Below are 26,189 nucleotides of genomic sequence, written 5' to 3' on the forward strand. Positions count from 1 at the left end.
CAATAAATCAATTTCTAATGCTTATTAATTATATACTGTTTTGTTTTAAAAATACACAAACATTCATTCCTCTTACTGGATTCTCCATATAAACTCTTATTTATGCAAAATAAACTGCAATTTTGTTTACAAAAACTATTTAAGATATATATATTGTATATATTTCACAGATGCTGTTGAACGTACTTTAAATCCAAAGTTCTGTCCACTCTCTCTTTAACTTCAAATAAATGATCTTTCCTATGACCTATGACACATTTCCATGATGGTTACTTGGTTTCTATACCTCATGGTATAAGTCAATAGCTATATAGCATGTGATATTTTTACAAGCATAATAGTAGAGAGTATGTATCTCATACAATACTACATTTTCTTGGTCAATTGGTATCAACCAAAATCACAAAAGCAATACAACTAATTGATCATGGATTCAATAACAATAAATCACGCCGTTTGTTACCAATATTTTTTGAAATACAAGAACACTATTTAAATCTTCATTTATTTCAATTATTGTATATAAATACAATATGTCGAAACCTTAACTTTCTATGTTCATATATTATACTATTTACAATGTTAAACAAAATAGATAACACATTAATAATCATTATAACACACCTAAATCTATCCTTGCAATTTGATTGGATGGTTTTGTAATCCTTGCCATTTGATTGGTTGAGTGCCATGCATTATTTTCTACCATTTCAATGATTGAAAGTGGTACTATTGCACAGATTTCTCCAGAACAGTAGGTGTGTTATAAAACAAAAAGTGATGTTTTGTATTCATTGAATGGGGATATTTGTTCAAAGCCTAACAATACTATTCAACTTGGCTTAGCCTAGTAACAGGTGATCTTTCAACTCATGCAAATATTCTACCCATTTAACTCATAAACATTCATCATATTTTGTTGACTAATTTGAAATAATAATCACCGTGGTGAAACAATACTATAAATTCTATTTACAAAGTACTCAGATAAAAGGAAGAAAATAATAATGGTTGTTTAAAAAAATATTTTTTTAAACTAATAATTTTGTTGTAACACACATATTTTTAAGTCTTAAGAAAATATATATATATAGGTACATTCTTAATGTACCGATAACTATTCCACTGCCAGATAATTTATTGTATGTAACGGTTATTGATGCTTTTTGTTTAAATCCTTTTACGCATTGCTAACACACATACTACTGTTATTATACCAAATTTTGGTTAATTCATATCTCAAGATGATATATTATTTCTGTGTACAAAATAGTGTACTTTTTTTTCAATGGAAGCAAGTTACGGAAGTATCTCATATGTCCTGATGATCAGTTAAGGAAAGTTGCCCAAAACGAAGTCAATCATCTTTCTCTTTTATTGATGCAACGGTTAACACCTCCATTTTGTTTCTCACAACAATTTTTTCTCACAAGGAGTAGAGCACACCTTATTGTTGCTACATCTCTATGTCAATCCTTAGGTAACCGATCTGATCACAGAACAAACCTACAAGAATAATAACAAAGATATTAATTAATTAATTAACTTTACATTTGCTATTTATGATGTACGGAACTTATGAGAAGTCCAATTCAAGACTTCATTCATCGTAATAAAAATCAACCTTTAATAAACACCGAAAATAAATTGACAACGGTTAATTTTGCAGGTATTAATATTCTTGATAATAAATAACTATACAGCATATTATTAAGCTTTGTCTACACTATCAAACTAGTTCAACAACAAAAAAAGTTTGATAGTGTATACAGAGCTTTAGTCATGTACATTATTTGTCAATTTCTTCACTGCAACTTTTCATTATGATTTATGAATTGGAAAGTTAAAAAGTGCAAGACATTTTGACATGCATATGTAACAAAAGAAAGTAGAGAAACATGCTGAATATATTAGAAACCAAAGTAACAGGAAAAAAACCGATTGATAGAGTGCTACACTAGTAGTAAATATGATCAAAATCAACTTATGAAGTGAGAAATAATATCATTATCATAAACAATATAACTCTACAGTATTTCAGTTATGTAAAGACATTATAAATTATAATTGAAGTAATACCCCACTAAAATATAATACTATAGTATTAGTATTACTAGATACTTTTTATAAGTGAGAAATAGAACCATAAACAATGTATACCTCTACAGTATTTCAGTTATGTAAAAGGCATATTATAATTGAAGTAATACCCTACTAAAATATTATACTACAGTATTAGTATTACTAGATACTTTTTATAAGTGAGAAATAAAACCATAATGTTAAACAATGTATACCTTTACAGTATTTCAGTTATGTAAAAGGCATATTATAATTGAATTAATACCCTACTAAAAAATTATACTATAATACTAGATACTTTTTTAAAGTGAGAAATAAAACCATAATGTTAAACAATGTATACCTCTACAGTCTTGCAGTTATATGTAAAGGCATTATAATTTAAGCAATACCCTATACTACTAAAAAATTATACTAGATACTTTTTTAATGAGATCATCCCAAGATTTTAATAATTGTAACGAAATCTGATAACTATTCATTGTGAATAACGAGATTGCCTTAGGGAGTCCCTAGCTTCCTGGCCAACCTCTAATGGCTGCCATTTTAAGTGGGCGTGAACCACTGAAACAGCATGTAATTCACTTTGTTCAGGTTAGATAAGAACAAATTGGGTTTCTCCATTCTAGGAAAGCAGCTCTCCTTAAGCACTACAGGAAACAGTGAGCCACCTTGTTGGCTGGCTATGTGACATGTCTGTCGCTTGGTGCTAGGCCCAGCAACACCTGGCTTGTATTAAATAGTGAACTTGATAATGTGAGAGTGTTTCTTGTTATAATTATTGTTGCTGTGTGTATTCTGTATTGTGAGAAGTTTCCACATATGCTGCTTGGAACATCAAGAGAGAAAAGTTTGAATTTACTCTACTGTAGGAAAACACTGGTTAAAAACCCTTTACATTTCTCACAGGAAAACAAAAATATATATATAATATAAAGTATGAATTCTAAAAATATAGAACAATAAATTATGTCGATGAGGAAATTATTGTATTATTTTGGTATCAAGTTACAGCTAGAAAATGTCTTAATATTTTTTTTTTAATATCAGCACAAACACATCCATTTTTTTTCCATTTTATTTATTATCTTATGCCATTTTTGTTTTTTTGTTACCTTTTGTCTTTTGGACGTTAATAAATGTTCTTTGAATGAATGAATGAAAAAATGTGTGTATTTTAATTTCAGGGGATAATTATAATCAAAGTACAATGTTCCCTATTCTCACTCTAGCTTTTTCTTTGGTTTTGCCAACAATACTGCAGTGTACATAAAGTACTTATAACTAACTAGTCATCTAACATAATGTGAATACCAACAGTTGGTTATCACCTTAATTACAGTAATCACATTATTTTATTGAATAATGCATCCATTCAATGTTAGGATGTAGGTCACAAGGTCACAAGGTCAAAGTCTTTCTCATGGCTCAATTCAACAAGCCATTAATCAAAGAAAAAGACAGTACTTTGACTTTGTGTCCCAGCAGAAAGGAAATGAGAGTCCTACCCTAAAAACGCCCTTTGGTGTTCAAGGACGAAAAGCAAGAGTATCAGATTTCTCAGAATTACATAATAAACTTGAATTATAACTTGAGGTAGATGTACTTAATCTGTCTACACCCTTTTAATAAATTACTATTTTTAACAGAGTGTTGTTTATTGCAATAGCATTGACCAACCACCATGTTAAAATAATAAATGGTAAAGATACAAACAATAACAATTTGTTAGCCTTCTAAAAGGCCTTTACTGTTGCATACAGAGTGCAAAAGAGTGGTACAAAATTTGAAAAAAACATGGCCATGAAAAGAGTTTATTGAATGAAGTAAAATATTCATAATTTTACGCATGAATGGTTTCGGGAAACAATTTATTGTTAGTGGTTTTTAGTTGGGAACAACACTAAAAACTGTGAAAACAGTGAGTGTCTTTGTTTTTTTGCCAAAAAATTACAAAAGTATAACAAAATATATTGTCCCCCTGATTGACTGATTAACATGTTGATTTTATTAATCTTTATTTTTCATGTTTTGGAGAATAAAAAGCTCGACTCAAGATAAATATTATACAATACTCTCTGAAAACCGGAAACTCTCCCAATACCAGACTTTTCTTGAGGCCCAAAAGGTCCCAAATTTGTTTTAACCATTAAAAACACATTCCGAATACCAGACTTTCTAGAAAACCAGACATATTTGGCTAGCTCAAAGGTGTTCGGTATTGGGAGAGTTGACTGTAATTTAACAACTTGACAAAACAAAAACAAAATCTTTTTTTTTCAAAATACTGTAGAATGTATCTACTCTTTTTACACCCTACCTCAACCCAAACTAAAAGTAACACAACCCACACGCAACTGATATCAACAATGCTTGATCTTTCTATAGTGTTAAGTGTACTTTTTACTTTTCCATACCGCGATAAATATGTGTGTTAATGTTAAAGATGTAATTTCAGAAAATAGTACTAGTAGATCCAGTACATACAGTACATGCACAACCCTTAATTAAATGTAGATTAATATTGCTTAGTTAGAATGATCCAGTTAAATAGTCACTGGTAGGTAAATTACCAGAATGATAGCCAATGCAATATTATGTCAAGTTAAGATTTTACTAATTAATTTTAAATTACCAAACATACAATTTCAGTTGTTTGTTTGATTATAAATCAACCACAGTAGTCGGTGAACATTTGATTAGATTAGTTATATAAAGTTATTCAAACAATGGTAAGTAAATACAGTAGCAAAAATGATATTACATGGTATCTGATACTATTAATTACTATTTTAATTTAATTATAATTAATACCTAATACAGTCAACTCTCTGAAAACCAGAAACTCTCTTAATACCCGTCCAAACAGTCCCAAATTCAAAATTACCATTTAAAAACACATTTCGAATACCAGACTTTTCGGAAAACCAGACATAATTATTTGATCAACCCAAAGGTATCGGATATTGGGAGAGTTAACTGTATGTGTGGATCGAGCTGGCAGCTACCAATGCACGTTCGACGCTCATCCAAAACATGAAACATTGCGAGAAAATGAGATATGGTACTGTAACCTTAGGTGAAACAATTGTGTTTTTTCTGTTTATTTTGCCAGGTCTGTGTAGGCCTGTATACAGAAGCCGCAAAATTATTGCCTAAATTTTGTTTTCTGCTACCGTTACTACGTACTGTACAAAACTTGGAAAACGCTTCATTAGTTTTATACCACAATTCTACCGAATAATTATGAATGGTGACTTCCGATTTGCAGAAAAATGAAGCTAATAGTAATAGCGATTTTTACATTCGTTGCGAGCGAAATCCACGAATGTTGCTACAACTAGAAAACACTAGCAGATGTTACTAGCTTATCCATTTAATGGATTAACATTTCATGCTCATTCTATAGCAATTCCTCAACAAAACCTGCTTCCAACATTTCAAAGTGCAAATCATCCGCATTAAAGATTTACAAGTACAGGCAATTGTTAGCCTTCAACTAAAGATTAAATACATTTTTTTTCCTTTTAACTGTAGTAGTACATCAAGACAAATTTGAATACAATATGTCAGTATGCTGGTACCAGTTTTAATCGAAACATGTTTCTTTATTAATTTACGTTTGCTAACACATTTTTTAATATGCAATGTATGCAAAACATGTGAAAATTGCAATATTCCCTGGAGTCATTTTTGACTACTACAGTATGTGTAGAATTTTGTAAAAGTTCAAAGAAAATGTGAACACCAGAGAAATGTAGTTTATAATTAGAAATGATCTAATCAAAGGTATCATTATTTTTTACACATAAATCATATCAAAATTAAAATTATAAAAAAATGAAATATTATGGAATGCTTGAAATGGCAGACAACTTTTGTCTATAAAAAAGTTGCACTTTTGGCAACCTGTCATATTTGGAGAGCAAGTTACAGTAAGAATTCATGGAATCTAGGGTGCAAGTTATACTCTAAGCAGGGTGTCAAACATTACTCTGGCTGGCTATTTAGTAGTATACTATTATTAAAGAATAGATAAAACAAGTGATGCACATTTAAACACAGCCATCCCTTAAACTGTATGGGAATTAACCAATACAAAAGACAATAAAATACAATTTAATCATTACTAACTACTGTACCATCAAACAAGTTGGATTCAGGTAGACAACTCGTTTTAACAAGTAATTACAGTATGTACCGTACATCCTCGGGTATAATCCCACATTGGGTATAATCCCACATTGGGTACATAATCTCACTTTGGGTCTAATCCCTCTCCCTACTTTATGTCTGATTTCACAAACAGGCATATCGCCATGGTTAGTCCCAGTATTGACTTTCGGTCTGGATGTACAGTAAGCCTTTCTCTAGCCAGTTCAGAGTTCAGTTTTAACAAGAAATGCTTACTAATCATTTTTTTCCTGAACCAGGGTTCGCTCCGGTATAGTTCCACCCTTCAAAGTCGGCCCGATTTCGTGATCTGGGATTATACCACAGGATATACGGTAACTAAAATCTGATGATGCGATTATCAATTGTACATTGTATCAATGTATGTACGAGATATCATAAACATTGTTGTATCTACATATCGTAGTATTAGTAGCAGTGCAAGTTTATACAACAATACCCTCTCTAGTAGTTTATGACGTCCACGGTCCTAGCATGCTTTCAGGTGTTTGAATCTCAGTGTTGTAACACTACATATTGTTTCTTTTATCAATTAGAGAATCGTTCAAAACTGTTCAATTGACAGCCTCAAGTGTCAAAACTCCCTAGTTTGGATATGAAGTGTGAACAATGTATAGTTGACTGTCAATAGCTGCTCTGATTTGGTGTTGGATTTGATGAAAATTGATTTTTATGATTAAAAGACAATTTAAATTTATACCATTTTCACACATTTGCAAAAACAGTTTCTTCCACTAACTTCTATCTGATTTAATATTAAGTTGTGGTACAGTTGAATTCCCCAATACCAGACTCCCTGAAAAATACTCTCCCAATAAACCAAATATTTCTTGAGTTCCAAATATGCAACAAAATTCTTTTTTACCATTAAAAACCCATTTGAATACCAGACTTTTTGGACATATTAGGCCAGCTTAAAGGTGTCTAGTATATCGTAGAGTTGACTATTTAAATACTGTAAAATTTGGTAACACAAAAAATGATATATAATATAATGAGTACTCGCTCTTATACAGTAGCACTTATTGCACAATGCATCTAAGCGTTTCACATTAAAATACCCGGTCATTTTTTGAAACAAACATACTCCAATAATGCAGCTAGTAATAAGCACAATCATGTTTTGACCTTACCAGGTACCCATTTGTACACCTGGGTGGAGATAGGCAAGTATAAGTGTCTTGCCTATAAGGATATGAGCAATTGGTGAACATTAGTCCAACATCACTGCACCACATGCCCTCACGCAAAAATGATATATTTTGGTAGTTGCTTCATTTTTATGCATGAAGCAGACAATTTTCCAATTAATTATTAATTAACATTCAAATCTCTTTAAAAAAACATAGAGCAAAGTAGGTTGCTGGGTATTTTAAAGGGACAAGTAGTAACATTAAAATTATAAACAAATAGTTAGTTACCAGGTAATTCATTCTCTTTTTTTACAAGGTAATTCACTCTCTTTTTCATCACAGGTAAATTCATACTCTCTTTTATATTCTCATACCCAAATATCAACAACAACATCAAAAGCATAGCAAAGTGCAATAATTACAAATAGTGTAAAAAGAATATAGTTCTATTGAAGTGTAAATATTTCTTTTGGTGTAAATAATCAGTATTGATAATAGAATTTTAATACAGAGCAGTGAACTTCAATTTATTTCCTTGTGTCAGCTGAGTCAAGTAATTGACCTCAACAGAGGTCAAGGTAATGACCCAGTATAATAAGTGGCAAACTTTGGAACGAAGCATTGTGTGTATAACAGCAATGTATAGTCAGGCAATTGTGAGTCACAGATAAGGAATGGAAAAAGTCAGTAAAAATGAATAGTTTTAGTAGGCCTCTGTACTAGTTAACTACTGTACTATCTTTTGAAACTATCTTTTTTGAGCAAACAACCAGGTCCCTGAATATCAGTGAACCCACTGGGCTAAATTGGAATGGTTACCCTCTTTAAAGATGGTTTTAAAAAAAATGGTTTTTATAACATGTAAATAAATGGCACCAATTTCTTGGCAGCATCTTGAGCGCATTAAATGTTTTATTTGCATTTTCTTATTAATGACACACGTTGGTTTTTAAGGGGGAGTGGGGTTGGGAGCTAACAGAAACTACAGCCAAATATAAATTCAATGTCATCTATCCAGTTTACATTATAGGAAACATAACAATATACTGATAAAATAAAGATAAAATCTGTTAAATTTTACAATTTAGTATTTGAATTGTAATAGATAAAGAACATGGGAGTTTTCTCAAGTATAGTTCACAACAACGGAAATATCTTCACAATAATAGACTCATTGTTTCGATGCAGATAAGACAATGTCACAATAATTCTGTAATGCTACCATACTACTGTATTGTATATTCATTGTTTTTAATATCACACAGATAACCCATAGATTAAATAACTGTCCATAATAAAAATTATTACTAATTTTAGTTGCATACTGATACTAGATGGTACAAACTGTATGTGAGGAGTAACTTTAGGGGTTATCATTGTTTTATTAATAGTGTATCACCATGATTGATGTGAAGATAAAGATATCATACACTTAATATCAGTACTGTATTTCTAAAAATGTAGAATACAAAACAAGTAATACACTTTTGTTAATGTTACACAGAGTATTGTTAATTATGGTGAAGAAAGGCCTATTTTGTTTCATTTACAGATTATGAAAAGTACAGTTATCCATTAATTCTTGGTTTTTTGGTGATAAAAATATGGAAAATACTGTTGAGAAAACTGAAAAATTCCAATTTTTAATTTTGTTCATTTTTTTGCGGAAGAGGAGGGGTTGTGAGACCATGAAACACAGGTCCTATAGCTATTAAAATAAATGGTAGCCTACAATATTATCACTTGAGAAATTTATAACAAAAGATACATTTATGTATTCAATTTAAAGAGACATTTATAAAACACCCGACGAGTTGATCAAACTTAATGCGACATAAATATTCCAATAAAGCCGATTCCGACTGACTTTACTTTTCATAAAATCTGCCATCTTACATTTTAATATGGCAGATGCACGCCGATATATTGATTAAATGAATTATCTTGACTGCGTTATCCAGATGATTGTACGCTGTTCAACAAGTAATGGGTATATAAATGCTATCTTCTTATATCATGGATTTAGTTTATCACCATCTTTACTTAAACCCCAGTACAATAACTGCAATTCTGGTTCTGTTACATACCCATAAAATAATCATCTCGAAAATTAGAAATGACAGGAAGTCCAGATGCCTCATGAATTACGGTTTCCAACGATTCAACTCGTCATTTTATCTTAGTGTGTAACTCCGTAATACTTAAGCATCTCTATCTTTTAATATCAATTTCAATAGTGACCTTTTTACTTGAGGACAGGTAAAAATCAATTAAGCAAATGGCTTAGTTTACTGTACTTATTTAAAATGAGGCACAACCTGTTAAATTCATGCAGTTGTTCATCTTCAGGACCAATTAAACGTTTACATTAATAATATGCATAATTGTACATACTTTATCGTTATGTTTCTTGTAAATGTTTTAAAAAGTAAACAATGGGTGTACATGACAATAATCTCTAGCGCAAACTCGGTCAAAAAATGCAAACATCAAATACACGCAAGAACTAAATATTATAGTCAACATACATTGTGTCCAGCCATTCAACTCTCAACTGGCTATGTGCCAATAAGCAGTTCATTGAATCATTAAAATGGAACATATTGAACATTAATTATTTCATTACTAATTTATTCTTTACACAGGTTACAAATGTCTGTCATCTGGGAGTTTCTGAGGAATTCAAGATGGATTGGAAAACATTATGGTACAATAATATTTCTACCATCAGTAAAAATGAGTTGCTACGTGTCTCTTTTTCCTTAAATTAAATTTTCCACTCTCTAATCTTTTCCATTTTATCATCTATATTGTTATTTTCCAAGATTATCTCTAGGATTTTTATTTTCCAAGATTATTTTTGGGATTTCATTAAAAAAATTATAAGTTTTAAAAATCTTAATAAATTATTAATAGTAGCACTAGCAGAACTGTGCAATCAATACTGTAGTTAACCCGCAAAAGGAAACCAATCCAGGTAAGCAATGCCTACATTTATTAAGAGGTTATTGAACCCCGATGTAGTATGGTTGTTGGTCAGTTGGGTCTCCCTCAATTACAATTGATTAGAATGCTATTCCATATGGACAGGAAAGACGAAATTAAAAAAAGCAAGGATATGAAATGAACTTCTTCTATTAAAGAAGATTATGATGAGACTTTCATCGCAAATTGCGATTACATCCGTTCGTAATGTACGAAACAATGACAAATTATCAGGTTGGTTTGACCAGGTAAGACCAACTGAACCCCATTTAGCATAGGTTTGTTAATTTTGTTCATATCATTTTGGACAATACCATCTGGTAGATATTGTGATATATTTAAAAAATAAATACATTTTTTCGAACAACCAAAATAAATTTGATAGCCCCAAATTTATTTTAGTTATAAAGGAAACCCATTTTACTTATAACAACAAATATATTGCAAAATATTGTAACATCTTGATATGATCAACATTCCAGTACTTGTTGTGTGGGCTTATTTTCTGTCTGATAAATTAACTACTGTACCCATGTTAATTGTTATAACTAATGGAAAATGAAAAGCAACTAATGCGTGAAATTTATAAAAAATAACTGAACAAATCTTGTTTTACATAAGATTCTGAATAAATGAATGACTCACTTTAACTTTGAGATATAGAAATATATTAATACTTTTAAATTGACATGAATCCTTGTATCTAGAACAAGAACGGGACATTTGAAGCACATTTCAAACTGTACAGATCAGTTTACTACTAGACAATCAATTAGGTGATGTGATGTGGGCAGCATAGAGATATAAAGAACATCTCTATGGGACACCTCAAAATGGCCGACTGTATTATTCAAATACCTAAACTATTATGTAACTTCAAAACTGGAATCTGATTGGCCGATTTATACTCTCATATTGGGTGGTCCCTCTCCATGGAATTGACAGTCTAATTCTTAATGTATGGCAAACTGTCATTTAAATCTCCCGCAGTTTTTCAGAGAAAGTTTTTTAAATCATGCATTGTATTGTATGTACATGACTTACAGGCCTTTTAGGATTGCTTTATTGTAAGGATAGAGTGAGTGCTGAATACAAAGTACATGATAAAAGGGATTGATATGTTGATTAGCAAGGCTACAGTACACAATTTAGTGGACACTACAGGCACGAAATGCACCTGAGAATGTCAGCTTTATCCTATTTACAGTATTATTATAAGCACCTACTTGAGATGTGTGTGGGAAGAATATAAATGAAATGTGTGAAATTAAACAATGTTGGACAAGGATTGAATCTCATCAGTGCAGTTGGCACAGGTGGTTTGATTGATAATTATAGATACATTGATAATCAATCAATGAATCTTTAATTACTGTACCAATTCATATTCCACAGCAATACAATTTCTGTGTACTGTACTAAAGTCTTTAGAGAAGACTCGCTCGCACTTGTAAAATGATAAATTTAACCTATAACTTATCCCATAAGTAATCGGTAAATTTGACCACGGTCCGCACTAGTAATTTAGTAATAGTTTTAATCATTTAGTTTTACCATGTAACTGTGTGATGTTAAAAACTATGATTGAATCGCATGGTAAAGGTCATGTGTTTTTAGGCAGCATGGTTAGTTTTACAGAGACCATGGTAAGTTCTACCGGACAGGCAGTGGTCAGTAAAATTAACGATTGGTTTTGAAAATAACCCTGAAAATGCAGCCAGCATTCAGATTGGACTTTTCTTGGTCAAGTAATAGCTGGCGCCACGGTTAATTCGACCAAATTACGTCCGTGCCATCAAGGCTTTTGAAGTTTTGGGGCTAAACCAAATATTACTGCTCAACAAATTTAGTATGTGCACCTGTTATTTTTTTTACATACAATGGTAGACCTACTGTTTAATATTTTGGAGTGTCCGTTCCTGGAGCCAGTAGCATTAGCATCATAGCATACGCCATTGAAATACTGCCATATAAATGATTGTTGATTTTATTTCGCTCTCTTGTGATTTCACATGAAGAAATGCATCTTATTGAAAAAGTCTCTTGACGTTCAAAGGCAAAAATATTTGTTATAGAATGGGTATACAGTAATATCATAATCAAGAATTCTAACATATTGCCTATTTTTAATATAAAACTAAAATTATATTTTTCTTTAACATTGTACTAAATTGTAGCTTTGGGTGTACTGTGACTAGGACAGTACCAGTAACCAATATCACATGATACAGTATACACCGCCGTTAATATGTAGCTATAAACACCTACATTAAATAATATTAACTTCATTAGGCGTACATAAAGAGGTGAAATAAAACATTGTTTTCGTGATAAATACAAGGACATTCTTCTTCTTTATTGTATCAAACAAAAACAATTTCAATACAAAAGGTAGCCAAGATATAGCCGAAGCTAATCAAGCTTGGTACCTTTTATCTGAACTAACTTAAGCTACTGTACGAAATTAACAAATAAATAACAGAACTTAAAAGAAAATAAAAATTTGATAACGTCAAAAACAAAACAAAACATTTTTAATAATAAATAAATAACATAACATAAAGTGCTGTATGTACACTGTACTGTAATAAACAAAACCATGATGAATTAACAATATATAAAACATTTTAAATTATAGATTATTCTTTTATATACTTAAATAAAAGTAATTCTTTAAGTTGTTCTTCATATTGTAAGAAGACAAATACACAAATTCAAACTGCAAAATTATGAAGAAATTTCAACAATTGGACAATGAACACTAATACTGTACAGGCCTACATGATTACTTGAATTTAATATTTAAATTTAATTGCAACTCAGAGAATAAAAAAATATTGCACATGGCATCATTGATTATTTAAATCTACTGTAGATAGCTATATCAAAGAGTTAAGCCGCTAGCAGCGGTACTATGAACGACTTCTATTTTTAATACATTAATACAATTAATAAATACAATTAAATTTAAATTAATTTCCAGGTGGTGTCTAGTCGTAATGTTACTGTACTATTTATTAAAAATGTATTAATAAAGATTATGGTGAATTTTGTGGTTGTCTTTCAATCAACTGATATAACCAATAAAGGACTCTACAAATTGTCTTGGAAACAGGGCTTGTTATAACTGTTTTAAGCCATGTTCACACTAGACTTGAAAAATGGTAAATTTAACTATGTGTCAACATGAGTTGCACGTTCGAATTGAACGTTTTATTAGCTTCGTGGTTGGTTTTACTGATGACCATGGTAGCTTTTACGGGCAGTGGTCAGTAAAAGTAACTATTGGACTTGGTTTAAACCCTGTGGGAATCATAACCAGTGTTCAGATTGGACTTTTATTGGTCACTTTAGCCGGTGACTCGGTTAATTTGACCAAATTAAGTCCAGTGCGATCAAGGCTTTAGTTAGCTACCATATTACCGGTATAATACTGTACAGTACTAGTACATACCAAGGCCTATAGTATTTTTGTGAAAATCTTTAGCACTAATAAATTATAACAAATATTTGCCGCCTTTACAATAAATACAGTATGCAATGGACCATAACGCAAGTTAAATTCATTCCACTTTGACTATTAAAGTTGATAAGCTGAAAATCCAATTTAATTAAATAAGAAAATAAGATCAGGTTTTTTCATCAGACTTTAATTATTTGTGAAATAGTTAAAAATTCTGAATTCCTAGCATTTTAAATGACACAATTTTATTCTGTACACATTCTTGTGCCTGTACAGGAGTCCAGCAAAACGTGACATACATCTTGCCATTGTTAAAAAAATTTGTTACAAAATTTGTTGATCACCCTGGCCGTGATATTTATTTTCGTACATAATAAGATGGGGACCCTCATGAAACATGAATATTCATTAGTCATCCATAGGTGCGATGTAAGAATTACTACAATTCCCATGCGCAACTGCTTTTTACTTTATAGGGAGAGAGAGATATTATTTAGAGGGTTGGTTTAGTTATATTTAGGAAGTAGTTTGATTATCTTTCACAAAAGAGAAGAAGTCCCCAACTTATTTATGAAAAAAAAAACCTGCTGCCTAGCCAGCCAATATCATGTGTATACAATAATAAGATACATTGTTTGTAGTGCATTTGATGATCAGTTTTAATTTCTTAAAAGAATACTGTAGATGAATTATCTATGCTATTTAGCATTTCTTCTATCTGCTAGTACTAAATAGCCCTAGTCATAAAGTAAAGTAAAAACTACTGTGATACAGTAGGACTGGTATAGTGCTTTACATAAGGTACAGTAATCATACTAAAACTACATAATGGGTAAGGCTTTTTGAATAACTGTAAATTGTCCTATAGTCCCTACCCTCATATCATGATAGGTATTAATACCTCTGAATAGAATGATCTAGCCTTCGCCTCTATGATTGTACTGTGAAAGTTAACATCAAGAGCTGTTCATATGCAAATTACGCTGGAAAGAAATCATTGACCATTCACACAGCTTCAAATAACAATAGCATTCTTGTAGTGGAGCTTCAGGTATGAAGGAAAACTGTAGTGGCATGCAATACAGATTGACAAACAAAAGACAAGGTTAAAGATTGCATACTGTTCAGAATGTACCATTCATACTAGCTAACAGTTTGTATGGCATTTATGACTACGGTACCTTCATATTTTTTAAAGTCTGCATTTTAAAAATTTGTTAGCAATATTGCTAATCAAAATGAGTTTTGAGTCTAGAAACATAGTTTCGTATTGTATTCTTTATCTGTACAATTTGATAAATGTCTAGCAGTATAAGGTAGTTTTGTTTAGCTTTTTGCTGGCACTACACTGGTGAAAATATTCTCTCTGTTGTAAAGTTTCTTACTAAAAACACAGTTGTCAGTTAGACACTGTAGAGCAATATTAAAGCTTAAATACATAAATAATTTACTTTATCAATTTTAGCCAAAAATACTGAAATATTCTTGTTTACTACTAATCGATATAAATTAAATTTTATACTACTGTACTACAGTGTATATACAGAAAACTAATTTGGGAGACCCCTATTAAGGGGACATTTTGTGAAATAAACACAGGGAAATATACTGTAACACAAAGCAAACCCCTTCAGAGGACAACCCTATAATTAAGGTGACAGTCACAATAGAAGGCACTTTCTTGGATCCTGAAATTGTCCCTTTAATTCTGGTTCTGCTGTAGTATTATTCAATCAATTTTTTAACAGACTATTTTTAATTTATCTATTTTGATAGCTTTATCAGTAATTGCAGAAACTGTGCATACATTATATTGCTTAGATTTAAGTGAGACATCTTGAATAGTGAAGTTTTAAAATTAATTCAATTAGGAAGTGAAATTTTAGCAAACCAAGTGTACAGGACTGACCTTAAAGTGACAGTTCATGTTCTGAGTGATGTTTATAGTAGCAGTGAAAAAAAAACAACTTTTTCACAGCTTCTTCGAAACACATGAAAAAATTATTTAAACAAAAACATATTGTTAAAAACTTGTGTTATATTTTTTCTTTCTCTCTTTCTTTTCTTCAATTACAGTATAAGGCTATAATAAATAGTAATAATAATATTAATATATACTATAAATTTTAGTCTACTGAACACATTTGTTTTGCCTCTATTGCATTTTCAGTTATCAATGTTTTTATTGATTCATATATTGATAATGAATTATTTTTTTTAACAAATAATGTTGAAATAATAATATTTAAATGAATAAAAATGTTGGAATATTTAACACAATATTATTGCAAAAATAATTGCAAAACTTTCAAATTGTGTTTGTAATTTCTTTAGAATAGTTTTTTACAAAATTACTGTACTGTACTTGACACGATTATAATTTGGCTATTATATATTTATAGCAAATTTCAAGCTAAGCTTTGATCTGTAGAAAATCCAAACAATCTTCTTTAAATTAAACAAAAATCAAATGTTTTTAGAGAAGCGTCTCGTATTTCATGAGAGTTGGCAACAACGAGCGATCGCGAGGATTTGGTTCTCATGGACCTGGGCTCAACGTAGAATCACACAACCATTAACAAGAAATCTGAAACAACACACTCAAATCTCACGGGTCAAATTCTGCAATATTCGTGTCAGAATTTCACTTTCCAACGATTTCTAACGACTGTAGTAACATAGAGCTGATGAATTGTATTATATTGATGGGCTTGAAAGCGTGGAAAGCTGGCAAACTATCAGATATAACCTTGTACGGTAACGTCGTTACTAAATTGATCTAGTTGGCCATCTCTTGCATACTATCTCATAATCCGTTTCCTGTTACAAATAATCCGCCTTAAAACGCAAACTATTGCATTTTAATGAAAGGGTTCTGTTTGCTAGAATCTCTGACTATAAACTGTTGCAAAACATTGTAAATAATAAAATAACTTAATAAAAAAACATATTCATTTCCATAATGTAATAACTACCACTCCGTACAGTACCAGTATTTTGTTGTATGGAAAGGACAAAAATGATTACTATGACAATAAGGCAATAGATAGAGAATACATGATAGTGATACTGTACATTGTAAAGTACTGTTATAGTACGCAGTAAAAATGATATGGTATACTAACATAGGGAAATTATTACATTTTTCCACCGAGAATTGGAATAAAAATCTAAATAACTATCCATATACAGATTTGATTTTTATTATCTTTCAAATACTGACAGTTAATACAGTATCAATATTTGTAATTGATAATTATAATATCTAACAGGAACAACACTGTCTTCATTCTTTTACAAAACAAAATAATTTTAGAATTTACAGTTAGCACATAATATATCATTATCATATAGTAACCTCTATCAAAAAAATTACTTAAAATCATTTAAATGTTGTTCTTTACCGAATAATACTAATAATTCAGTAGTATAGTAGAATAAGAATGTATACCATACCATCAAATCTCTTTGATCAATGCGAAAAAATGTTTTAAATCTTTTATTATCCCAATACAACAGTTTAGCATTAATGTTATAAGTAGACTCTGAATTGCATTATAATGCGTGGATAATTTATGTTTAGCATGGGGGCTTATCCTATAAGTATTAAAATGTTCTCTGCCACTAAACAAGAATAGTGTGCAGTACTCATTGTGATTATAAAAGCCAACAAATAAAAGCATATGTTGTTAAAACGGTACAATCTAACTAGATCCAAATCAGTCGTGTGGAATACCAACCAAAAATATTGTTGGCTACTACTACAATACTGTACTATGGAGAATTTAATAAAAAAAATTCCACTTAATACAGTACTGTACCTTTTTAGTTTGTTTTTTAGTTCAACTTGAACAGTTTTAATGGAGTTTGAATTTTTGTTAACACAATGCAATTATGTGGTAATTCTATAGATAGGTACGCATGACTTTGCATAGTGGCAAGCTTCCTTTACTTCACAGTAGGTTGATTTGAATCATAGGAGCGGAAATTGAGGCCGACGTCCTTGTGAGGTTCAACCCTCCCCCTAACAGATTCACCATTTCCCCTCTTTCAATGATGATTTTAACACACACGTGTCAATGCTTAAAATCCTATTACTTGTTTAAATTGGTTAATTATCTATAAGTGTATTTGTTATAATGATTGTACTGAATGAATGTAGCTTTTAAAATGTGTAATTGTGCAATGGAGTACCCTAAAAAACAAAGCAAAAATCACTAAAAATAGTATTACGAGGTTGAACCCTCCCCCTAACAGATTCACCATTTCTCCTCTTTCAATGATGATTTTAACACACACGTGTCAATGCTTAAAATCGTACTACATTAGTGTATTTGTTGTAATGAATGAATACAGTTTTTTAAATGTATTAAATTGTGCAATGGAGTACAGTAAAAAATAAAACAATAATCGCTATTATACAGTATTTAAAATCAACTTGGTGATTAATGTTTTACCCCTATACAGTAGGTTACTGAATAAAATTGTGAGTTTATGAATAATTTGAACATAATACACAATTATTTGTTTCAACCTCAAGTTTTTCAAGATATTTTGAAATAACCAGAACTTTGATTTCTAAAAAAAACACACCAGATTCAGTGCTGTATTGTATCTTAACATGACAGTATCATGGCAAATTCTATATTACAGAATCTCCTGTGTTTGACATGTGATCCCTGTATCATGAGTTGGGTAAAGGTCTACAGTATGACACAGGCTTTACACATGTGATGCTGTATCACATAATCTGCCTATATGAATATGATACTGGAAAACTTTAGATACAGTACAGTACGAAAAAAAACCGCAACATGAAACGCATTGAAAGATTAGACCAAAAATTGTTGATATTACGATGCGCTTTTGAGGCGTCGCCACCAATACTACTAACATACGACTTTAATAACCACAAGCCTGTTTAAAAATACATTTTCTATTATATTTATAAAACATCGCCGACAAAGGTTCATTCAAACCGTAATCCTTCTGTACCTACTCTAATTTGTAAACTATTTGTATGTAAAAGCCCAATCTAGTTCAAGTGTAGGTACGTTGATGACCAAGTTTGATTCAGGATATGCCGGAGACAACCAGGAAGCGTTGCGACATTATAAACATAAACTCAAATGGACATAAAAGTAAAAGAAAGGGTGTTGCTGTAGCCATGCAACAACAAAATGCTATTGTGTAATTGTTCATCTAAAGTTCAGATCTAAAACATTACATAAGTAAACAGATCTAAAAATACTTTCAATAGAATAGAATTTGACTGAACTTTATATTTATATACAATACTTGGCTAAACTATTGTATTTCAATAACTGTTTAAAACCGGGAATTACAGTTTGAAGACTATATTTTCGTGAATGGCTAATCGGGTTACACACACACTTGTAAAACAACCAATGGATCAATTGAACTTCACCCTCTCTAACTTCATGTACAGTATGCATAAACCACTTGACCCTTTAATTGCTGATAACTACTGTCTATATTGCCACACATCAATTGGCTGAATTTTTACCAACCAACTTCACTTTTTCAAATAAAATTAGTTTTTTTTTTTTAAATGGAAATCATAAATTACATGGTGTCATGAACTTTACCATACAGTAGGTATTAGACAATCATCAATTCGTATTATGTACAGTACTGTCAATGTCAGTTATACTGTATAATATTAATTTTATAAAATTTTACAAAATTCCTTCCAATCTGTCTTTTTTCATTCATTTTCTACAAAGTACTGAAACCATCTCATTGGCAAGAATTTTCTTTGGTTTTTTTATTTTAATTTTGGGGGAGGGGGTAAATGCTTTACAGTTTGGTACATGCACTTTAATGATAAGTTTTTCTATGACAAATAAAAATAAATTAACAAACCTTAATGAACCCAGTTGCGGTTAACGTTTCCATTGGCATTCGTTTGCATCATATTAGGCAAAGACTGCTGGATACCAGTAGGGGTGATCTGTGCTGGCTGATCAAAATTAAAGTCAAATCCTTCACCCATGTCAAGCTCAGAGCGTATAATGCTATCCATATCGCAATGTAGTTCATCCTGAAACATGTCCAAATCAAGATCTTGAGGAAATCGGTCATTCTGCAACGCTTCGTTGTTTTGGTTGTTGAAATGCGGCTGCAGCGATGGCATTGGCATTCCGTTAATTCCATTGGCTGGATGTATCTGCTGTTGAAGATTAGAAGTTTGGTATCTGGAGTTGTACGGACCAGGCATCGTGAGTAAAGCCGATAACTGACTGGGACCTGCAGCCTGTGACATGGTTAAATTTCTTGTCGGCAGATTCAAGCTCTGGTTGCGACAGGTTGGCATCATCTGGTTCCTTTGATTAATCAACACGGCTGGGGGCATTTGCTCTTGCAGCATGCCGTGCGAAATGAGCCCGTCTTCCGAAGACATGATCGGGCTCGTCTGAGTTATCATCGATTCAGACTGAGTGAGAGCTACATTTGTATAATTAATCCTAGATTGATGCATCATGGGAAATTGCTCGGATAAATTTGTCATGGACGGTGTACGTTGCTGAGACATGTGCTGTGGACTCAGAGCAGATGATTGTGAGGTACATGAATAGTGGCTAAATGGGCTCTGGCTTGTACCGCTATGGGCCGGTGATGGCTGACTACTGTTATAGCCCGAGCCTGGAGGCGAAAATATGTAATTGTTACCCCCATTCTGATTGTGGTAAAGTCCATTACTTTGTCGTAAATGCATCTGTTCAACAGAGCTGTTCAATTGGTCTGAATTTAAACTATTTATCGAGGTACTAAGATTCATGCTTTCTGCTATTGATTCTGTGAGTTCATTGACTTGTGAAAGCTCCGAGCCAATTGATGATTCATACGAAGGTGGTGGCGGGCCTAGCGAAGTTGCTGGGGACAGCGGCGGCCCCACATCATGATCAAGATTTGCCATTATCGGTGATAACCGACCACAACTACTTGCATTTGAGCTTGCCCTTGATCTGAAATTATCAAAGGGTGAATCCAACGGGAAATCCACGTCAGTAGAATTTGGACTGTTTGGCCACTTAGCCGCACGCTCGGCTTCTACTTTCTTCTTGGCACGACCACGTTTCTTTTCCCAATTGGAATTTTTTGTTTCCATACTGGATGACCTGCGACGTGCCTTTCCAGGCTTAGCATCTGGATTTATCATCCACCATGATGATTTGCCGGTTCCCTCGTTTTGAACTCTCACAAATCTGCTATGCAGTGACAAGTTGTGTCGTATAGAATTCTGTAAAGGAAGAATAAAACATGTATTAATGGAAAATTATTTCATAACACATTTTTAATTAAGCGTAAAAACGATACAGAATGACTCAATTTAGTACAGAGAAGTTAGTAGTGCAGAGTACAGCAAGCAACGTCCCCAATCCTCAGCATGTATGTTTCTCTCAATGACCAGCTTATTATTACTGTAGTAAAAGCTACTGTACACATTTAAAATGATGATATGGTAAAGTAAAACAAAAACCCCCAAAGTTCTGTATTTCAATTCATTTAAAAGTAATAAACATTACTGTATGTTCATTAAATGAATTGTGCAATTAACTAAACTAGTAGTAAAATATACTCAAAAATATTCATCTGTTTTCAATGATGTATATGTACAGTATTTGTATTTTTTTCTTTTGGTAAACATAAAAACCAACACCGATGCTACAGCAGTAGCCAAAACGTAGCAAAATATTAAGATTATTTTTATAGTGTATACCATTGACCAAAAAAAAAAAATACAAGCATAGTAAAATATATTTCTAAATGTACAGTAGGATTACAGTAGCCACAAACTAAACTAACTACAGTACATGTCGAATTGTAATTATACTTTATGACCATGATATTTTACTGAAAATTACATTCATTTATAACAAGCATGCAATGCAGCTTAAATTGTTTACTTTATAAACATGATACACATTGCAAAGAAAGAATGTCAATTAAAACAATAATAATTTTGACCTAGAAGTTTGATGTTTCTTTAATTTGCAAAACACTTGCTGCTCTATCTTATAGAATATGAATAAGGATGGCGTTCAGACTGTAATTTCGCTGGAACAATTAAATGCAATTTTTGGGGCCATCATAATCTGTAATAATGGTTCAGAAGTCAATGACCTTGCTAACACAGGAACTAATTGTACTAAACAATTAACCAGTTATATTCTATACAACAAGTTTCAGTAAACGAACTACAGTACAAACTCTTCTTTTGTATTATAAACTACTGTCCATAACATTATACAGTATTGTCAATGTCATTTTATTCTAAAACACCTTTTCTAAAGCTCTGTCTACACTATCAAACTTTATGTGAAAAAAAATTGTGACGTACCCACATATGGACATGTCATATCACTACCATATTTGGGCATATCACTAGCATATTTGGGCACATACTTTTTTGTCATTGAACTACAGTAGTTTGATAGTGTAGACAGAGCTTTACAGTACATACATAGAATTTAATAATTACTGTAACATTCTGTAGACTTGAAACAAAACAAACTGAACATATTTAATAAATATTGTAAGACAATTTGATTATGAAGGCTAACAAAATACACTATAATATTAATTTAATTGCTAAGCACAGTAAAGCATAATGTCCACTGTATTAATATACAGTACAGTAGGTTCAATTTGCAAATTACAGTACATGTCTACTGATGTGTTAAATAAGGAATTTTCATATAATTAGACAAAAAAAAACGCAATCAATATAGTAGGGTAGCAACAATGACATCAGGGATATAACAGGATCCCCAACGAAGTACTGCATGATGAATAGATGGCTGACCAACCGTAATAAATTTTTCATGCCTGCTCTTTTATGAAAATGGTGGAAGGTTAAATTTCTTCATTGTACTGTAGGTTAAATATTAAAATCTCTTCACAATTTGAAGACCATTGGTGTTAACTGTTAGTGATTATACTGTATCTTACAATTTAAACATTATTACAGTGACTGATGGAATCAGTTGTGTTTGAATGGTTCAGTTCATATTTTATTTTGTTTGGTCACAATAAAATATTTTATTTTTTGGTTAGTACTGTATGTTCGTTTGACAGCGGCTCGACATAGCAGCGTCCGACACTGCTCCATCATATCATAAATCATGCCCTTTACGGTAACTAAAGTTAACAAAAATAATGACGCTACTGTACGTACTTCCGGACCGGACAGTACTACTGCTGGGCATACTGAATGTAAGTGTAAGACGACTTCACGGACACTAGCCATCATCGTCATGCAGTCTGTGTTTTATAAATTGAGTGTGAGGTGTGAAAGTACAGTGTAGCGCTCTGTAGCCTACAGTACAACAATTCACTAATCATGCTGCATTTATTTACATTTAAATCTACAGTAGGTCTAGGAATAACTTACAGTCTAGGCTTAGGCCCTACTAACTATTCTACCCACAGCTTTATTAATATTAGGCTAGGCATAGAATAATCTACTACCTGTAGGCCTACATTTTTTTTCAGAAACACAACAATCAAATGACATAACAAATCACAATAATTATACAAATGATAATCATCTATTTATCTAGCATAGGCCATAGGCCTAATTAATAAATATATTAATTAAAAATAAATATTAAATAATAATAATAATACACAGTAAAATACTAACCTTCCATCCAGCAGAACTGTTACTGTCCCCTTTATCCTTAAAATATGCTACATTTTTAACCATCCATTCGTAAATTTGAGACAATGTTAGTCTCTGTTCCGGAGAACTTTGAACAGCTTTCGTGATCAAATCTGCATACGATAAATTTCCCCATGCATTTCTTCGTGAAGTATTTTTTTTGTTTGGGGTAGAAGAGTCAGGCTTGTTGTCTCCTAAAAGAGGTTCTATAACTTCAGGTACTAGGCCTATAGGCTCTGGAGTTAGAGCAGTAAGCTCAGCTGGCGGTGGTTCATGACATTGCTGGGAAAGGGGTTGTTCACCGTTATGTTGAGGTTCTTCTTCAGCAATCGCTGGGGAGGCTTGGGGTTTGTTATCAAGAAAGTCGGGCCTACGCAGAGGCCAAGTGCTGGAACGTGGACGAGATTGAGGCTCGAAATTGGGGTCGATCTCTTCCATGATATCCATAGATATTTTACAAAATCCTAAAGAATGACAAATACTATCCCTCAGTCCAGAACTTCCAAATCAATTCGTTTCCAAAGCGGGAGAAATGTAAGTTTCCAGTGACGTTGTTTTGATCACGCCTAACACTGCCCATCCATTTTCTATACAAAATACTCGAGTAATGACACACCGCGGCGGGTCTTCTCTGATTTCATCGTTTGGAAAATTTGCATACAATTCTGACGTCACAGCCACCTATTAGCAAAACAGTGTGGTGGTGTGCGTCTGAGTCGATTGGGCAGCTCATTATTTCATTTTTTAGTTCACGTTCATGGGCTAAAGAACCTTAAAATCGACGGAATCATTATCATGTCCTATAGTAGGCCTATAGACCATTGGAACATACAGGACGAAATCGCAGAAAAATTAACAAACTTGAGATACTAAAAATAAAAGAAGCAAACCGTAACACGTACATCGTCTACTACAAAATATAACCAGAGCCGAGAGAGACAACAATTAAAATTGACTTAATTTAGTTGCTGTAAGAACCCATTGGAAGGCTTAGTATGTTATTATAATTTGAAACGGCAAAGAGTTACAAGTCCTACTTATAATTAGTTCAACTTTGAAAATACCAAACAGCGAGTTCTTCTACATAAGATGAGACTGTATTTACAATATTTTATAAATTATGATATAAACTAGGCTGGTATGTTGGATAATAAACGATAATATCAATAATATAAATGCTATTTAAAGAAAATTAATAATTTAAATTAATAAATACTTAAGAATATTTGTCGACAATGGGCATATTGATAATGATGATGGTAATGATAATGATGAAGATACCGGGGTAAATTACGAAATAATATTATAATTGCAGATCTCGATAATAAATTATATGTCGGTTCATGAAACCTAATTATAGTTTAATACGTCGACGGTCTCTACAATGCGAGAAATGATTTCAATTTCTTCCGGCCACAATAATTAAATATTCTATTCCGGCGATTGAATCGTTGGAAGTTGAAGTGAAATATCTCAAGTTAAAAGGGCGCATTGACCTAGCTACGAGAAAATCCACCGGTTGTGACTGTGTTGAATTCGTCAGTTCCCGTTTATTACGAGGAGAAAAGCGTATTACCACGCTGTTGTCAGTTCCTTCTATATAAGACCTTTCTAACTACAAACGAATATAAATATATATCCGCTTTCCTGTATTAGTACTTCGTGTGGACATCATTCTGTGTTTCGTTCAGGAAATAGTCGAATTAATATCGGTTAATTGTTCCGTTTGACTTTATTTTCAACCTATTTTCATTGTCGTCATTTTAATTACGAAGAATGTAGCCCTAATTGTGATTAGTATTATTATTATTCAGTTGGTCACAATTCAATTAAGGCTAACACGTTTGTTTGTTTCGCCGTAAAATATGAAAATATTAAAATATGTAAAATGGACCAGAAGCTTTGTTTGGCTACTTCATTAAAATAAGACTAACACATAACATGTTTAACTGTAAATAAACAAAAAATTAAGTGTTAAAAGATAATAATGAAAAAGATGAACTCAAAAAGAACTGTACTGTAAAATTATTATATTATGTATTTATGGAATAAAAGTGGAAAAAATAAGACTAACTTGGAAAAAAAACCCCAAAACAACCGAAACCGAAAAAGAAAATTGGGGGCGTGGCATCTAACAAAAAATACATTAGCTTTTCCAGACAGTGTACTGTTACTCCTGCTGTCAGTCACGACTCTGATCTGCGGCGTACAAACGAATTTTACAGGTAGTGGGGACGAGGGGATGCGAGAGGTATGGTACGCAATTGCCGCATAACCGTTGGCTTAATTGACCGCAAACTGTAACAATCATCGCCAAGTTCAACGGAAAGTAAACACTATAATTGCCCTCTGGCCATTTGAAAGGAAGTGGTTGAAAAAGAATTACAAACTTCTATGCAATGCAGAACTTGATGAAGTTTGGCAAGACACTATATAGCAGTAACCTTTGACCTAATACAGAGTACATTTACCGAAGGTACAATCAACTCTCATCATAAATTGAATCGACTGAAAGTCAAGAATGAAAGCGTGTAACTTTTTATAGAATTAAAGATTACACCGTACTGTTATGAGTGAAATTGTTTACCAGCAAATGACCCCGTGTCTCAAGGCCAACTTGTACATAGTGTAGCCTCTCCAGATC

The 26,189-nt window shown here is 32.1% G+C and overlaps 1 protein-coding gene across 1 annotated transcript; it reads right to left on the reverse strand.

Moving 5' to 3' along the window:
• Window positions 1-353: 353 nt before the first annotated feature.
• Window positions 354-24,156, reverse strand: LOC144849161 (forkhead box protein O4-like). Its single transcript, XM_078706184.1, has 3 exons — window positions 23,528-24,156; window positions 19,744-21,121; window positions 354-1,506 (listed from the first exon to the last, which is right to left on the reverse strand). The coding sequence occupies exons 1-2, from the start codon at window positions 23,990-23,992 to the stop codon at window positions 19,745-19,747; spliced, it is 1,842 nt and encodes a 613-aa protein (XP_078562310.1). The 5' UTR covers window positions 23,993-24,156; the 3' UTR covers window positions 354-1,506; window position 19,744.
• Between the last annotated feature and the right edge of the window lie 2,033 nt (window positions 24,157-26,189).

This window comes from Antedon bifida, chromosome 7, assembly GCF_963402885.1.
Source record: "Antedon bifida chromosome 7, ecAntBifi1.1, whole genome shotgun sequence".
Classification (NCBI taxonomy): domain Eukaryota; kingdom Metazoa; phylum Echinodermata; class Crinoidea; order Comatulida; family Antedonidae; genus Antedon; species Antedon bifida.

What these genes read in the sequence shown, in the direction of transcription:
- LOC144849161 (XM_078706184.1), bottom strand. Translation starts at nt 23,992, where the DNA reads ATGGATATCATGGAAGAGATCGACCCCAATTTCGAGCCTCAATCTCGT. An exon ending in ACAGTTCTGCTGGATGGAAG is followed by an intron (nt 21,122 to 23,527) that starts GTTAGTATTTTA and finishes CTTCCTTTACAG; the next exon opens with AATTCTATACGACACAACTT.